General features: G+C 37.3%; 1 protein-coding gene across 2 annotated transcripts in view; it reads right to left on the bottom strand.

Moving 5' to 3' along the window:
• Positions 1-15327, bottom strand: part of ttc3 (tetratricopeptide repeat domain 3) — a 39041-nt gene extending 23714 nt beyond the window's left edge. Inside the window, exons 1-17 of one of the 2 annotated variants that reach the window (XM_033639743.2) lie at positions 15172-15327; positions 9186-9265; positions 9060-9105; positions 7732-7888; positions 7543-7618; positions 6745-6798; positions 5592-5724; positions 5273-5358; positions 4860-4954; positions 4460-4522; positions 4187-4241; positions 3498-3660; positions 2625-2655; positions 2477-2540; positions 2313-2343; positions 778-829; positions 173-257 (exon numbers count right to left, since the gene is read on the bottom strand). In XM_033639743.2, the coding sequence (XP_033495634.2) occupies positions 173-257; positions 778-829; positions 2313-2343; positions 2477-2540; positions 2625-2655; positions 3498-3660; positions 4187-4241; positions 4460-4522; positions 4860-4954; positions 5273-5358; positions 5592-5724; positions 6745-6798; positions 7543-7618; positions 7732-7888; positions 9060-9105; positions 9186-9254 (1260 nt within the window). In that variant the 5' untranslated portion in view covers positions 9255-9265; positions 15172-15327. Of the gene's footprint in view, positions 1-172; positions 258-777; positions 830-2312; positions 2344-2476; positions 2541-2624; positions 2656-3497; positions 3661-4186; positions 4242-4459; positions 4523-4859; positions 4955-5272; positions 5359-5591; positions 5725-6744; positions 6799-7542; positions 7619-7731; positions 7889-9059; positions 9106-9185; positions 9266-13871; positions 13896-15171 lie in introns of those variants that run through there. The other variant, XM_078172278.1, reaches the window with a different exon arrangement.
• Between the last annotated feature and the right edge of the window lie 1950 nt (positions 15328-17277).

The following is a 17277-nucleotide window of genomic DNA, read 5'->3' as shown; positions in this document are numbered from 1 at the left end:
GTGCTTGATAATCTGTGAGGCTAAATGTCCCAACAGAGGTTTCTTTTGACACACACTGTACTGGAGAAGCTTTACAAGCATTAAAATCACACTCATGGCTGAGGACAGATGCAACATGCTGGTCAAATGACTGAAGCAGAGCTTCCAACATGATTTATAATCATAGCCTTACCTCTTCTTCATATGGATTTTTGGTCTTTGATTTCTTCTTTGCTGTGGTGCTGGACTCTCCTTTCCCATTCTTTGAAGAAAGTTCACTGGAAGCACAACATTTTCAATCAGCGAGCAGATATACACCCTGATCAAATGGAGAATGCCTTTACGTCAGTATATACTATATATATACACTAAATGATTAACATAATATTAATTAATCAAGTGATGTACTTTTTTCATTTGCCTAACGATGGCAATATTTGTAGACATGCACCAAGTAGGAGCTAGGTAGGCGGGGCTAATTGTTTTCACATACAGATGGTAAACAAGCTCATCACCAATGGTGCAGTGAAAGGTATACACAGGTATATGCAGGTATACCCAGTGTACCCACCTCTTTTTCTGTCTGTTTACAGTATACCCACCCATCAGCCAATAGCTCTGTCTATTGGAATATATAGGAGACTATACCCACTTCATTTTTGGTAACCTAGTAGTACTCCCACCTCATCAATGAATCTGTCTCTCTCAGTGAGCTGAGGCACAAAGAATAGGAGTCCTCTCTAGTGAAACCAAAGACATTTATAAAAACACTGATATTAGGAAAGTACTTCCACTGACCTCTTTGATAGTTTAGAGTTTTTTGTGTTGCCCTCTGACTGCGCATTTTTTACTGGAGAGAGAGAAAATATCAGCATGAATATTAGAAACATCATAAACATAACATTATTTTTGTTAATAGAGTATATAAAATTAAAAAAAAAAAAGAAAAACAACATAAGACAACAAACTAAATATGTATGGCTACAATCTTACTATATAATGACGAAAACTCTGTCTGTGTGTCTGTGGGTGTGTCTGTGTGGGGGGGCGCTATAGCATCCGATTGAAATTGCAAACTTTGAATGTGCATATCTCATGCCCCCTATGTCGTAGAGACATGAAACTTTGCACAGAGATGCCTCTCCTCATGAGGAACAAATTTGCCTAAGAACACATAACTTCCGATTGTATAGAGTTTCCGCTATTTTGAATTTTTTGAAAAACACTTAAAATCGATTTCTTCCTAGGAAGTTTGACCGATCTGCATGAAACTCGGTGAACATAATCTAGGGACCAATATCTAAAGTTCCCTCTTGGCAAAAGTTGGAAAACTTACTAAAACTGAGCTTCTATAAGGCAATGAATATTGCGGAGGGCGTGGCTCATCACATAAAGGTGTATAACATCTCAAGGATTTCACCGATCACCACGCAACTTTGTAGGCATATGACCACACATAATCTGAGGGGACCCCTCCATTATTGACCCCATCAAACAAAATGGGGGTGCTAGAGAGCTAATTTTTTATCTAGGCCTAACCGCCGTATCGATTTTTACTAAACTTGATAGATATGTAGAACAGGACGCCTCAAGGTGACTGGAGAAATTTAACTCTAATTGGCAACTGGGTGGCGCTATAACAGCAGAAAAATGCTTAAAAATGGCTAAAATGCGACCTATCGCTGTGGCTCCCCCTGTGGCCGAATGTTTTTTTTTTCTTCTAATTTTTGGTATGACTAAGTCATGGTATGGTATGCTGTACATAATCACGGAAACTGTGTGTGTGTCATTCTGTCAGTCAGTCATTCTGTCTGTCCCACGTTTTCCTACTCACTGACGTGGTCAATCTATGTGAAACTGCACATAGGCATTGAGTATTGGCATAGGTAGAAGGTGACAAAGTTACCAATGGGTATGGACTAGTAAATGATTATTTTCATGATGGGTCATAATGAAATATGCCCATCATGGTTTCCAAAAGTAGCATTTTTAAACGCCTTATTTTGTCGACCAACAACCCAAAGATTCAATTCACAATAATATCAAACACAGAACAGCAGAAAAACCCCACATCTAAGAAGCTGCAACCGATCAATCTTTGGCATTTCTGTTGAGTACTATCAAGCTGTGAAGCTGCCGACACTTTATTAATGAGCTTCTCAGTTGTCGACAATTTAAACTGTTTAACAAATATTAATATAATATGACACTTGTGGAAAGTAGGGTTGTAGTCAACCAATGAAAATCTTGGTCGACTGAAATTTTACCTACCAATCGACTGATCAATGGGGGAAAAAAATCTGGTCAGTCAGTAAGTGTTTAAACAAACTCACCTGGTTGCTTTTCCACTTTAACCTCAGAGACCTGTCAACACACAAGTTCATTATCAACACTGAAATACATCAGACTTCAGATAAAGCCATTGTTTGTGATTAAAATTGTTGGCACCTGTTAAATTATTGCTGAGGAAACGAACCATAAACAAAGAGTTAATGACCTTATTCTGCGGAGGTGGATCAGTCTTAGTAACAGCTGCATGTGCTCTGTTGATGCTGTCCGGTCTAAAAAACAAAACATATGATACATAAGTCTATCATATTTTTAAATCATGTTTCTACAATGTGAATGAAGTAGCGCACACGGACCTTTTACTGTGAGTCTTCTTAGGATGTACAACTGAAAGCAAAGCACATAGACACAGGTTTCATTTATGAAGGCACAAACTATGTAGGATGACTTCACCCTGCTTAGTGATTAACTTGCTGTTTTTTCTTCTTTCCATGACAAGCAATGATTACGTCTCGATCTGATCTTTGAAGATATTCACCTCAATTTGAAGCAGACGCAGTATAGACGCAGCATAAAGTGTAGTTTGTCCTGCACCAGGTTCAGTATTTGCATTTTGTCTTGATTATTTTTTTCCTTAATAAGAACATGCAGGTCAGATTTTGTATGTTGAATGATAATATATTGAAAAAGAACACAAATAATTGTAACTGAATTCAATGTTTTAACACTTTTAATCCTGTGACTGCTGACTTTGTGTGACGGCTCTGTCTTCTGCGCCACCTGGAATTTGAAACCACTTCGATCAGGTGTGTTACAAAAAGGCACCTTAACTTTGGAGATGTGCTACTCAATATTATGAGAATAAGCAAAAGAGTTAAATTGGATTTTCCAAATTACCTTCATTCTAGAAAATAAATTTCTTAGTTTCACACATATAAAATTTCCCAAAATGATCACTTAAAACGTGCCGCCTCACTGAATAACTTCAACAGAGCGTGGTTATTATAAGATTTGCGGTTTTGGGACAGGCTGCGGATCTTGTGTTGAAGGGTCGGGTTTTGGATGCATGAGGAAAAGACATATTCTTACAAAACTTTAAAACCAGTTACAAAGTACTTTCTTAATCTAGCAACAATCTCAATTTCCGGGCACTTGTACTGTTTGAGATGGACTACAAAAATGTGAATTACAGTGCTGTTGTGAACACAACATGAGTGCAGTGAAGATACCTTTGGGTTCCGGCATTTCAGCAATGAATTTCTGGTGTTGCTGCTCCAGGTCTTTTGTTCCCTCGGGGTCGGCCTTACACAGTAGCCGGGCTAGCTTGTTAGCTTCAATGGCCATTTTGTATTCTCCCAGAGAGAACAGAGCCTCACAGTAGCGGTAGTGACCCTGCAAACAAAACATATGTTAATAACTTCATAACTGTTTTTTTGACTGACATGTACAGTACAGCTGGAGTCCAGGGACAAAAGAGAACATGTTTGGTATGAACAGAGGTCTTCCCCTGGATACCTTCAGGACAAAAGGATGCAACAAACTCACTATCAACATGTCAGCGGACACAACATACTGTTTCCCTGATAATGCTGCACTGTAAACAGCAAATCTGTACTGATATTTACAGGAGGAGAGCCAGTTACAGAGTAACCAAACCCCAGACTTGTGGCGGAAGCACCTCCTCCCTGGAACGTGACAATGAAAAGGGCTAAGAGGGGAACTAAGACACGCCCAGTTACTCGATCATGTCAAGTTCAGATAAGAAACAATAAACCGCAAAGACAATAAAAACCCCACAAAATGTTATGTCTTGTGTGTGATTTATTTATGTCTGTGAGATAAATGTCGGATCATTTTCTCCGTTGCGTGCCCATCATTCCTACATTATTGTAACCGGAGCATAAAAGAGATAAAGTACCTTTGCCCAGAGGGGTTTAATCAGAGTTGCACGTTTCCCATCACCAACCGCTTTTCTGTAAAAATCAAAAATTCAACTTTAGGTTAAAACATTTCCTAAGTCGAGCGAACTTTGACGAACACCAGCAGTAAAACACATTTCTTGCAACAGCTCACAGTTCACTCCTTTGTGGGACTTGTAGCACAGACTCACATCTTCTGAGGTGACACTAACTTTTCTACTGATACTGGGTACTTACAATATTCACAAACAGAAGGAATAAGTGGTACTTACAGATATCTGTTACATCGGATATAACAGAGAGCTCTGTTTCCATAAATGATGTGGTTGTCTGGACTGGATGGAGAAAAAATTAATTTCAGTTACACAGATTTTCCAGTCTATTAGTTACACCTATACAATCTACTACAATCACCCTGCACTGAATAGTGTCTTTGTGAAACTTGTGTTTAAATTGTTTATAATATTGAGAGGTGTTTCCATCCCCTTCTTGTATCAATTAAAAAGACAGTGTCAACATAAACAGAAATATCAAAGTGTCACAAAGACAGGGTCATAATATTTAAGAGCATTACTGTACACAGTAGAATATCGAATAGAACACAGATAAAAAAAAATAAAACTTCCATGTCTGGGTAAAATTCACTTCTAAAACATTAAAATATTTACTTACTAAAATTTGACGGCTTTTGAATAAAACTTCAAGGCTTCTTCATACTGTTTTTTCTGGAAGTTATCATTTCCTTTCTTTTTCATTTCTTCACATTTCTGGACGAAAAACAAGACAAACCAATTTTTAATTCCCACACATGTACAAGACAAACATTTTAGGATGAACATAATATGAAATCAAATATTCAAGCTGTGATGATCTGTCCAACAGTGAGGCATCTCTACTGACGTTATGTTGCCATGGCACACCGATAACAAGAAATTAAAAATGGCACTTCATATCAAAAAGGTTGCCGTCCCCTGCAGCAGTGTGTGCACTCAAACACGTAAAAACAAATAAGATCGAGCTACAGAAAAGACCTGCAGGTGCCTGTTAAAGCAAACATTGAGTAATATCACATCATGTTGGCTTACCTCTACTTGATAGTCAGATGGTCGAGCCGTTAGTGACTTCATCGTCCTCTCCAAGTTTGTACCCATTTCCTGAATAAACTTAGCAACTGATTGAAAGCAAAGGAGGAATGTGTATTAATTTACCTTCAACACCAACAGAGATTAGAAATCATTTTCCTCCTATATCAACATTAGCCTTCAGTGTTAGCACAGCTTATCAAACACTGCACATTTTTGCGCAGTAAAATATGGAATTTAATTTGAGAGTTTATAAAAGAAAGCACAAAGGTGCGTCACTGAATGGTTTAGAGGTGTGAACTGTAGTGTGAATGTATCTTACACTCTGTAAAGATTACATGCAAAGTTGTGAAGCAGATGTTTGCATGGCCAAGATCCAGGATACGACGCCGGATCGCAGGTTCTCCTGTTCGCTCCAACCACTGCAACGCATCGTCCAAAACCTCGGGGGAACGCTGGTGATACAAAGTCAAATGAAGTCGTCACATAGAATACCTTATCTATACCATATCTCTACTGAGCAGTACAGAGGCAGTGACTGTACATGTAGGTATTTGAGGAGTTGTATGAAATTTGACACTCAAGTTTTCTTGCATTGGAAAAAAATCAAGTGTTTATTTTTGCAAATGAGGGAGTAGTGGAAAATAAAACAATCTTATAAAAGTGCCTAATTTTTCCTAAATTTAAAGTCCGTGTATCTCAGAGCATAAAATATATATTTATTTAAAATAAAATATCAGGTACAAGAGCAGCACAAACTGCAGCCTCAAATAAACACAGCACTGTATGAACTTCTCTGCTCCATAAATACAGGACTCATCTCAGAGATTTTGAATTAAATTGAATAATGGATTAGTGTTTGTTCTCAACAAGTCTGTTGATTGTTTAACCAACAGCTACATTTCATATGGTGTCCCACAGGGTTCAATACTGGGTCCACCTATTTTACAATACGTTTCCATTCAGCAACACAGTATACATTTTCATGGCTACGCAGACAACACAACTGAACATATGGTTACCACCAGATAATCCAAATGTAATGCCTTGGCTTGAAAATATTACAGATCGGATGTACAAATCCTGATAATAAATAACGAAGGACAAAACCAAAATTACAGCTGTTTATGTTCATCCTAAAATAAAAACATTTCAAAGTGGACTCTGGCAAAGCAGACTCAACCTGCGGAATAAAGCTTGTGTATCATCATTAGGGTCAGGTACTGAACGTGGCATTTTCAAGGGTACCCACTGAATTATGTCGGTACAACCAAATACTGATACACGTTAAATCAACTGGTGCTAAATTTCAGAACCTGAGAGCACATCTGAGTCTTATTAAAAAAGTCTATTATACTATTAACCAAAAGGTTAAAAAAAAGAAAAAACAGCCGTGCATCTGCCATTGTTTCAAGTACATTTAGTTTTAATAGTTGGCAAACTTTAGAGTATTCAATCACTTTTTCCAGACTTACCAAGTTAAACATGTTGCTTATCCAGACAACATGCTTTGACTGGTCCTTTTTCAGCTGAAACAGAGAATAAATAAGTTTAGATCCAAAGCAAAAGTTGCAAAATGGCAAAAATAACAACAGCATGACTGTCAAACACAATTTACTCTTTTTTTCAGATAACTTGCATACTCAGGCGGTCACCCTGTAATGTTATCTTTCCTTATTATGCAAAAGATTGTTTTTTGTTTGCAGTTTAAGTTCCCCTGGTTCCATAGTTGCAGGACTAGTTTGATTACTACATAAAGTGTTTCTGGGGGACTCTCCAAGAGCAACAACCCTTCAAGGTTTTTTTTTGTCTTTGTATTCGTACCATCAACAGGAATGTTTAAGTGACGAAAGTAAGCTGGCAGTTGGTACAGTTGGGCTCTATGATTTCCATGATGCGATAAAACACTGACGGAATCGTGGAATTTGATAACCAGATAACCATCCTGTCGATGAACTTCATTGTTGGACCCTGAAGTCATGTGGAAGAAGCCCTCTGAGACGACTTAGTCACCCAAAAAAACTGAGGAATTCGTTTGCTACATTGGCTTATGCGTTCCACCAATCAACATACACTTGAATCTGGTTCAATCACTGTACAATTACGTCACTGTGCTGAGAGAGTACCTACTGGGTGCGAAAAAGGTCCCTCAAAGTGGTGTTCTAAGAACTACAATCGTTCCTAGTTCTTGCTGCACGGACACAATAAAAAGGTTGGTTCTTAGAGCTATGTAAAAGTGCATTTGGCCCAAAAAACACCCATAGTTGACTTACAGTTCCTCTCTCCAGGGCTCTGAAGATTGCTTCCAGCGTTTCAATCTTTCGCAGGTGCTTCAAAGTCAGTTCGTCGCTGTCAATAGAACAAAGTAACAAACTCTTTAACAGTCTAAACATTAAAGGTTCAATGTGTTATTAATTGGGGGATTAAGAAAATATTCACATACCAATCATAATTGTACTTACTTTGCGTCAATTACACCTATTTGTTCAGCCCACTGAGCAATAGAGGTGGGCTCACGTTGCAGCAGAATAGGGAGCCAGAAGGCACAAATTTTCAAACGTTGTCCAGCATCTCTCCTCGTTTCTACGGGAATACGGCTCCATCGTTCAAAAGCCTCCTCTGAAAAACAAAACAATGCAGCAAATAAAATTCATTTTGCCTTGGAGCAGCATAAAAAATTAGTTTAGGGAAAAGAGGACAAATGTCAAGAGGCAGCCAGCAATAGATGCTCCATATTCAGGTCCCATCATTTTCTCATTTCATTTTCTTGAAGAAAGCCACATTTAGGTCCAAATTGAAGAAAAAAATCTTACGCTTCAGAAGGGGACAGGTAAGATTATGGTGGAGCATTTCATCCAGCATGGAAAAAAGACATAACTCCCACCTTTATGCTCTGCATCCTAAGGGCAAGGATTTTATACACACTTTCTGAGGTGACCCTAAGGCAAGGGGATTAACATATAGGCAAAAAAATGTTTAGTTCCCATGATTAAGGTGTGACTCCCTGCTTGGCTTGGCTCTCCTTTTGACAGCTCACTAGACCGGATTCTGACAATCAGTGTAAGAGCTCGTCTCAACACAGAGGTTACTGTACTCCCTTTACACTGCCTCCTCAAGGCGGGAATTTCAAGCCATTATGCTGCCTTGCCGTTCTGTATAAAACCCTCTGTAGTTTGTTTTCTTTTTTGTTTTGTTTGTTTTTTCTGTGACTAAGTGGCAAATGTGATCTTGCCAACTAATAACCTTTCTGGTCGACTAGTGTTTAACCAATTGTGAAAACATGTTGCTTCCCAGTAGCCTGTGATAAATAATTTAATTTAATTTTATTTAATTTAATAAATAATTTAACCCATAGCAATATATTTTTCGAAAACGGCAAAAATCAATCAACTTCAGCAACTTTGAAAAGAATCTTAAACTTATTTTTAACACCTTGGAAATGAAATGGTTTATGGAATATGTCGAAAACGGATCTTATCTTCAATCATATTGAGCTCACTAATATTCCTTACAGAAGTTTCCCTTCTGCCAAACATCAATGTATAAGCTGTTATTTATAGAGGTATGCTTCACATTAGATTGATTACAATATTTCCCTTTAAGCATTAAGATTCTTGCCTCAAAGATGTAATGTTGGTTATCCAGTAAATACTTGATTAAATACTCATGTAAAAGGCATCATATAATTAAAGTATGTCAATAAACTAGTAAATATATACCAAATAACAACACCATAATAGTTTTGTAGAGCTGGATATTAATATGATTGGTGTGTTAAAGTGTCTCTTACCTGATGGACGGAGGGCAACAACTGTGCTGTCTGTGGACATAAGTTTCTGAGGAGAAAAACAATTTATCAGTGACATACAGAAAACAATACATTGGCCAAATGCTCTTATTGTAATTAATAACTCACTAGACTCATTCTGTCTCTGGAGTCTTCCCAGTCAGTACGATATTCAGAATCAGATTCTGAATCTGACATGTCGTCCAAAGCTGTAGGAAGATTTGCACAAATACATCAAATCCAGTCAGCAAAACATGCAACAGTGAATTACATTTGAATGTTTCAGGTTGCTTATTTGAATTAATTTCACTGTATGAAAATCAACCTGCTGAAACTTGTTTCACTTCAGCAAATATGTCTGTTTTTGTTGTCAGAGTTACATTACTGTTGTGTGATAATGCAGCTGTAAGGTGCACATTAACGTTACTTAATGTCACTCAATGACTTACAGAGAAAGGGTGGGATTTAGTAAGTTTATACTTCCTCCCACTCCTTTTCAGATATGTAAACTATACATTCACAACTTCTTTTACATTATGCTTTTATTATTTGTAAATATTACTTTCTATCTGTCTGCTTGTTTGTGTGTTCATGTCTTGTTCCAAATAAATATCAATATCAGTGAAAGTCAGCACTGCAATGTCATGCAAGATTAACAGCAGACACGACGGTTCACTGTGACAGATTACAACAACAGGCTGGTTTCACATGTCTGCAAGTTGATTTTCATACTGTTTGAAAAGGAAATAAAACAAGTGATCACCTGAAAACTTGAAAAACAACCTTCAGATATCCATCATTAACTATGCAAGATATTTTCTACATGTAAAAAAAAAAGTATTGACTAAGGACGTGGACGTGAACGAGAGCCAGTTCCAGTTACGAACTGGTTCTCAATTGTCTGACTAATTCTGGCATGTTTTTCCTGACAGTTACCCATTGCAGAACAATGGCGTCAGACTCACGCCTGTACAATGTTAGAAACTTGCAAAAAGGAGGAGTCATGGCAGAGAGGAAGGAAAGTTCCAGAGCGTGGCTTCATTACAGGAAGCGACACTCTAACAGTACTGCTTCAGGAGGTGCACAGTGCAACATATGATATGCTGCATTTTCATTAAGAAAAAACAGCCACCTAAAAAATCTATTTCAGAATAAATGTACGCTACATCTTGAGTGTTGTTGGTGCTTTACCTTTTCATCAGACAGCTTGTTCCGACAGGGAACCCCCTAACTGCTTCAGTTCCCCATATATGCTCTCGTCAAAGCCACCAGACTCCATTGACAAAAACAGTCATTTTAGCTGGCTCAACACAGGAGCTGCTGGTCTACTGCTGCTTTGATCAGTTAGTTAATTTGTGTTATTGTGTGACTTTTGTGAATCCAAACTAATCCCTTTAAATGCCAAAGTCAAACAGTAACACAGACAAAATACCTACTCAAGGCAGCAGTAGACCAGCAGCTCCTGTGTTCAGCAGTGTTAAATCCCTGTTTTTCTCAATGGAGTCTGGCTTTGAAGAGAGCAATTTAACAGCTTCATTTTCCAGCTGGAAATCTCTGTCTGACAAGGTAAAGCTGTGAAGATATTCTATGTGTAGCATACACTTAAATTGATATCAATCTTTTTAGGCGGGACTCTTTTCAGGTGGCTAAAATACATTTTGTTGCTGACCCCTTCACAGCAGTATATTGCCTAGCCTCTGGCGGACTCCAGCCTGCTTAAACTGGGGACGTGCCGACTGACATCTACTGTATATGATATACCATCTAACACAACTTCAACATACACATTAATGCAACAGTAATATTAATCCAAAAATATAGAGCAAAACACATAAAGGGAACATTTTACCCTACCATGAGTACGATTACACAGTTTTACTAAAGTAAGATTTTGAATGAAGGATTTTTATAACAGTATTTTTACAGTGTGGTGTTAGTACTTTTACTTGAGTACTTCGCCACTATTTGGACTGCTTTTAAACATGTACAAGGCTCTAAATGATCTGGCACCGGAGTATATAACTGAGCTTCTCACACCGTACCGTCCAAACAGGCCCCTTCTTTAACCCAGAAAGATGCTGAAATACTCACTCACACTTTTATTACCAGCCATTTAGACTATTGCACTTCCCTTTTCACCAGTGTCAGAAATTAGCAAGGGCCACAGGCCATTTGGCCCGCAATTTATCCAAGAATGCCCCCAAAAGCCATGTTCCGGGGGCCAAAATTGCCCCCAAGTTTTCGAAACAACTATATGTATTTATATTTTTAACGGTATTACAATCTGACATTAAAGTATAATTTTATTTTCATTAAATTAATTTACCGTCACGTCTACAACTCATTTTCCAGACATAATCAACGAGATTGCACTGATTACGTGAGAGTAATCTGACAGAGAAGGGGAGGGGGCTTTGCTGTACCATAAGTATAAATTAACCATTTCTTGGGTGATCTGTGTCTACACAATGACAAATTAATGAAAAATTAAGGTAGAATGAATGTTAAATTTTAAATTAACTTACTTCCAGGATTGCATCTAAGGAATTTATAGTAATTTGGCCTTTTTAACAGTAAAAGTAACTGTAATGTGGTGAAACATTAGTACTGCTATCAGTAGATTAATGATTAAATCATCACATTTAAACTGGTTGAATTATAGGAAATCTGAGTGATATTTTGCAACCATAACTTTATGTAACCCATTATTTGTTTCATTTATAGTGGTTTCTAATAAAGAGTGAAGACACTATCTTAGTTGGTTTTGCTTTTCATGTGCTTATTGTTAGAACATAATTACAATTTTTTGATGGCCCCCAAACATTTTGAAAATGCCCCCATTTTTTAGACCATGGGGGCCAAAATTGCCCCCAAAATATTTGGTTAATTTCATACCCTGCTTTTCACTGACTTTCTGTAACTTTCACCTACTGTTTAAGGTTGTATTGTTTGGGTTTTTTAAGGTTTTCTATTTTTATGGGTTTTCAGGGTTCCTGTGGTTGTTTCAGTGCTGTCTGTCTGTCCTGAGTAGCTGCATTTAATTAGTTCAGTTGGATGCCTGCTCTCCAAAAACTGCAAAACAAATCTACCTACGGGTATTTAATAAAGTAATTTGAATATATCAGCATATCAGATATCTGCAAAACATCTGGCACAAGAATTTCCTTCAGGATAAATAAAGTTCTACTAAATTAAACTGAATTGAATGTATATATGTATGCATGCTTACATGTATATATATTTATTTAACCAGGTAGTCCCACTGAGATAGAAAATCTATTTTACAAGAGACCAGCAGCCTGTACTACGAAGCAAGTTTAATTTACCCAGGATATCTTCTTGCTATCTGGTTTGACTAACCCTAACAATTGCCATCTGGCTAACTGGTACTACGAAGCTGGTTATCAACTAGTTCAGTCAACTCTGGGTTTGCCCAACCAGCCACGAGCGCGTTCATGTAAAAAGGGCGGGGTTGTTAATTGCTAGCATCATCATCAGAACCATAAATGAAGTAGACTACTTCATGTCATATGTGATGAAACAGTAGCGACAGTGTTGTGTTTACTAGACAATAAAATGTCAGCGGCGCGGAATGCAAACGACAAAATGTAACCTTAAAACGGATCTGGACACATTGAAAACACCATCCAAATTTTCACCGTTATCTGAGATTTAAATTACGTGCACGTATCACTATCACTATTGCTATGGGCCTATGGGCCATTAATATAGAGGATTTTTTTTTACAGTGTAGTTGGATGATGATAATACTACTCTGAATATGTCACATAAACACTTTAACGTGATGCCAGACTATTCCTGCTGCTGAAGTAAAGAGTGGAAAGGTAGTGAATGATGGATGAGGTCCATCTGACTGAAATGTTCATTTATAATAACGGGAGCTGATTTACAGTGAGTGGTTTATTTTACTTATGAAATATCATCTGTTTTATCCTAGTTCTCATCACTCAGGTGTCTCATGTTATTTTTAGCTGCAGTGATGAATCAGAGTCAGAGATATTGGATGAAGCGAGATACCCCACCGTAGGCTTATCCAATATTAAGAAAACGGTTACTCTTCCTGTCTCCTAAGTGGGCGTGGTTAGCTCTCCCTCCAATCAGAGCCTGTTCTCCCTCAACCCCCCCCCTCCCCACCACCGTGTTGAACAGAGGCTCTGTGAATGTCTGTGTATGCGGATCGAGAAGCAGGTGGAATGAAAATACATTCTTCCTATTATTGCAGCCTATTGTTGCACAAAGCTTTTTATTTATTACTAGCGGTAAATAACCGTTTGTAAGCTAACTGTGATTTTACCGCCTGTTTATCAAGATCACAAGATCTCGCGAGAACTTGTTTTCTGAGACGGACAGGGCTCAAACAAAGTTAATTTTCTCTTGATCTGTGCAGATGAAAAATGTAGCTTTAGTGTCAGAATGTTGGTAAGATGTGTGGCTTGTGGAAAACGAACCCAATATTTACTTTAGTGACTATAAGGTGAAAGAATTGACCATAAATTGTGATCACGTTCATTTTCCTCATTGACGACAATACATTCAGAGCTGCCGCAAGTCTCCTACGGGGGCGTGGCGCTGACGTCACTGAATCAGAAAGTGAGCTGAGTGGGGTATCTCGCTTCATCCAATATCTCTGTCAGAGTGTAAAAGTAGCAGCACTGTCAGCAGTCACTGCAAACTAAAATAAACTTAATAATGTCAAATAGTGTTAAAATCATGCATTTACTGTTGTTAATGATCTCTCCATTTGTTAGAAGCTTTCTTTTAAAATGAGTGGAAATATTAAATGATTCTACTGACCTATAACAGCATATAGGCTCCTCTTTTTTACCCGTCACTTCAGACTTTCGTTCATGTATACTTTTTTCTTCAGTGATCTGATTGGTCAGAGGTCAGGGTGTTGCCAGGCTGTGATCTGATACCCTGAAGTTAACCGGAGCAGGTTAGCTGTTCAGTATCAGTTACAACAGCGATTTCCCCTGGCAAAAACAGAACCAGCTTCGTAGTACTGAAAACCCAGAGTTAACCCTGAAGTTGCCTGGCTAATTTCAAATCTTGCTTTATAGTACAGGCCTGTGGCCAAGGTAGCAGTCAATCAAAACACATCTAAAATGCAACAAATACAACATACAACGTAATATACAAAAAATCAGCAATAAAACAACAACAACTATTCAAACCTAGTGGACTGTCAAGAAAAACAAGCATGTCTCTGTCACCACATTCTTTATGATGCCCTGATACTCTACTACTAATGATGGTATGTGTTTGTATATGTAGGTGTATGCGTGTACCTGTTTTATTAATGTTGCGTTTGTTTTGTATTTTCTTTACCTTGGGAAGCACTTTGTGCTTTCAGCTCCAAGAGTGCTGAACAAATAAAGTTATAATTATTATTATTATTATTATTATTAAGCTCAATGTATTTACCCTCACAGGTTCTAAAACCATGACTAACTGCCTGTGGGTGTGGTCCATTTTGAGTTTGACTTAATTACAGTAACATTACTCACACTGTATGTGCTGGACAGTGGACACAGAGGGAGAGTCAGCTTACTTGGACCTTAGTCATCGTTTTGATGTTACTTATTTACACCATTAATGTGGTGAAAAAAAACTTTACAGCTTTTTATTTTCAGCCTAACAGCAAACACAAATTGGTGTGGCTAAATTATTTGTCGTAGTCTGTCAACAAAATGGCGCCAAACTTTGTTATTTTAAATAGTTTGTCAAAACAAAACCTGTCTGGAATGATGTCACCTATCAGAGCTGCTTCTTATTGGTCATTATCATGTTAGCATTTTTAGCCGATGAGCTAACCTACGTAGTATCGTTAAAACCATCGCGGTAGTTCGTTAACAGTGCGAAGTTGGGAACTCTTTACATCAAACTGTTGTGTTGTTAGTTTATAACATTATTACACACACATATTCTCCGACGTCCCTTTACTTTATAGCTTTTAATCAACAGCTAAAGCTACGACACTTTGTTCGAGCGAGACGGAAACAAGCCCGACTCGAGACAGGATGCGCGTGCAGTTTATCCAGTTTGAAACACATAATGACAGTGAAGTAATTAATTAAACAACACGTAACGTTACCTTATGAGAAATGTTGTCCGGACGCTCAGCACTGCGCTATGCCTGTCCTGTTCATGTTTGTGTGCGGAAGTTAAATCTGTTCACGCAGCTCCTCGTGTCGTCAGCACACACGAAAGGAGGCGGTGGCGGTCAGCAGAAGAGAAAAAAAAACACAAACTCCTCTTCTTCTACGGGTGGATTTCCGGTAGGATTCACGTAACCGCCCCCCGCCCCCCCGTGATCAGTCACTTCCCGTTTCCGTTATGGAAGCACAGACGGTGAGGCGTAAATAACAGGGTTGTTTCTTATTTTATTTTATTTATCTATTTTTTTTTTATTATTTTTTTTTTTTAATTAAAACAGTTTTAACACAATACACTCAGTGCTCAGTACATTAGTTCATATATTTACTTTATAAAGTGGTAATTAAAGACCATACATTACAAATGAAAATAATTAGATAATCAATTAATTAATTAATTAATTAATTATCTAATTAATACTTAATTATATAATTAAACACAAACTTCAGTAAAACCAGACAAAAATAAATAAAATAAAATAGACAAGTATGAACACACATACTTGTGTGTGTGTGTGTGTGTGTGTGTGTGTGTGGGGGGGGGGGGGGGGGGGGGGTTACCTAATTAGTTATAAAGTGTTGTTAGTTTTTTATAACACATATTTAAATTTTATATTGTTTTAAGGTATGTATCTAGATCTGATTTTTAAAAGCAGAAAACAAGGGTAATTTCTTTCAGCGTTTAATTCTATGAATAGAAAATTTTGCATAACATAATGAGCAAATACATCATAAATTGTTCATTCTTTTATTGTAAATTTTTAATTCTTAATTCTTAATTACTTAGTTATTATATTTTCTATATAATTCGAATTTGTGTTGGTCTGAAAGGCTCAGTACCTGGCATACAGTGTGCCTGCGGAAATCAGGTTGGCCAAGTCAGTGATCTCTTTTAAGTCACCTCTTAATTATCGGAGAGCCTTTCCTGATTTTACTTGAGCTTTAAGTTCATTTAAACTGTCTTTTATTTCTTCAGTTTTTAACACTATAGTGTTTTTATAAATTATTTTAAAAGTTGTTGTTTTCATGTCTTGTCTGTTTTAAATTGACACATAAACCACTCTGTAGTAGTACTAGTATATTATTATTTTCCAGGCATACAAGAACACAAGGCATGTATTTCTTATAATATGAAAGTGTACTCCAGTACAAACATTCATAAGATGCTATTTCCACCATTGCATTAACCCATTCTTTCAGTTCTGGGGCCTCTGTTGTCTTCCAGTGTCTTAGAATAACTCATCAGACAGTTATTGGACCCACAGTAATAAACTTGGATATATTTGGTATTGGCATCAGCATTGATGAGTTAAGGACTGAAATGTTTGCTGCTGTTTTTATCACTTTTCAATATTATGTTGTGCACTTTGAGCACTCTTCTTTTTGTGCATGGATGTTTTGAATAATTTGACATTTTTTGACATTGATCTCAGTCTGTGAACCTTTTTTGTGGCTATCCAGCTCAGTTCAATTGGTGCGCAGGCAATTCTTTTGCCATCCTCGCTAAAACAATGACGAATTAATTATATATTGTTCATTCTTGGAGAAATTTGTATTTTCAAACATTGTTAACAAATCAGGTTCTGAAAAGCTCCTCTTTGAATTTGTTGGGCAACACATATTTGTAAGGAAGGTTAAATACAGTATTCCATGTCTCACCATCAAGAGAGTCTGGTCTGTCCATTTATATTTAGCAGGTGGTACTGTTCTTGGAATAAATGATTATGTGATTAAAGTATTGTTGATTTTTTTTTTTTGGTTAAAAATGGAGATTCCATCTGCCGTAATGCTGTAATTGGCTTTAGTAATATCGTCATATATATATTTGAGTTGAAAAATGATAGAGATATGATGCCAGTTGGTAGTGCATGTGCAAATAACAGGTGGAAAGAACCTATGCACATTTATTCACGTACTGTACTTAAATCCAGTTTTGAGGAACTTCCATTTTCTTCTACTTTCTAGTTTTTACTGCACTATTTGTAACAGAGTATTAAGTAAAATATCTGAGTATTTCTTCCACCACTGAAGAATAAACAATTACA

Source organism: Epinephelus lanceolatus, chromosome 11 (assembly GCF_041903045.1).
Source record: "Epinephelus lanceolatus isolate andai-2023 chromosome 11, ASM4190304v1, whole genome shotgun sequence".
Lineage (NCBI taxonomy): Eukaryota > Metazoa > Chordata > Actinopteri > Perciformes > Serranidae > Epinephelus > Epinephelus lanceolatus.
Note: the sequence above shows the minus strand (reverse complement) of the source record. Positions and strands in the feature narration are given on the sequence as shown.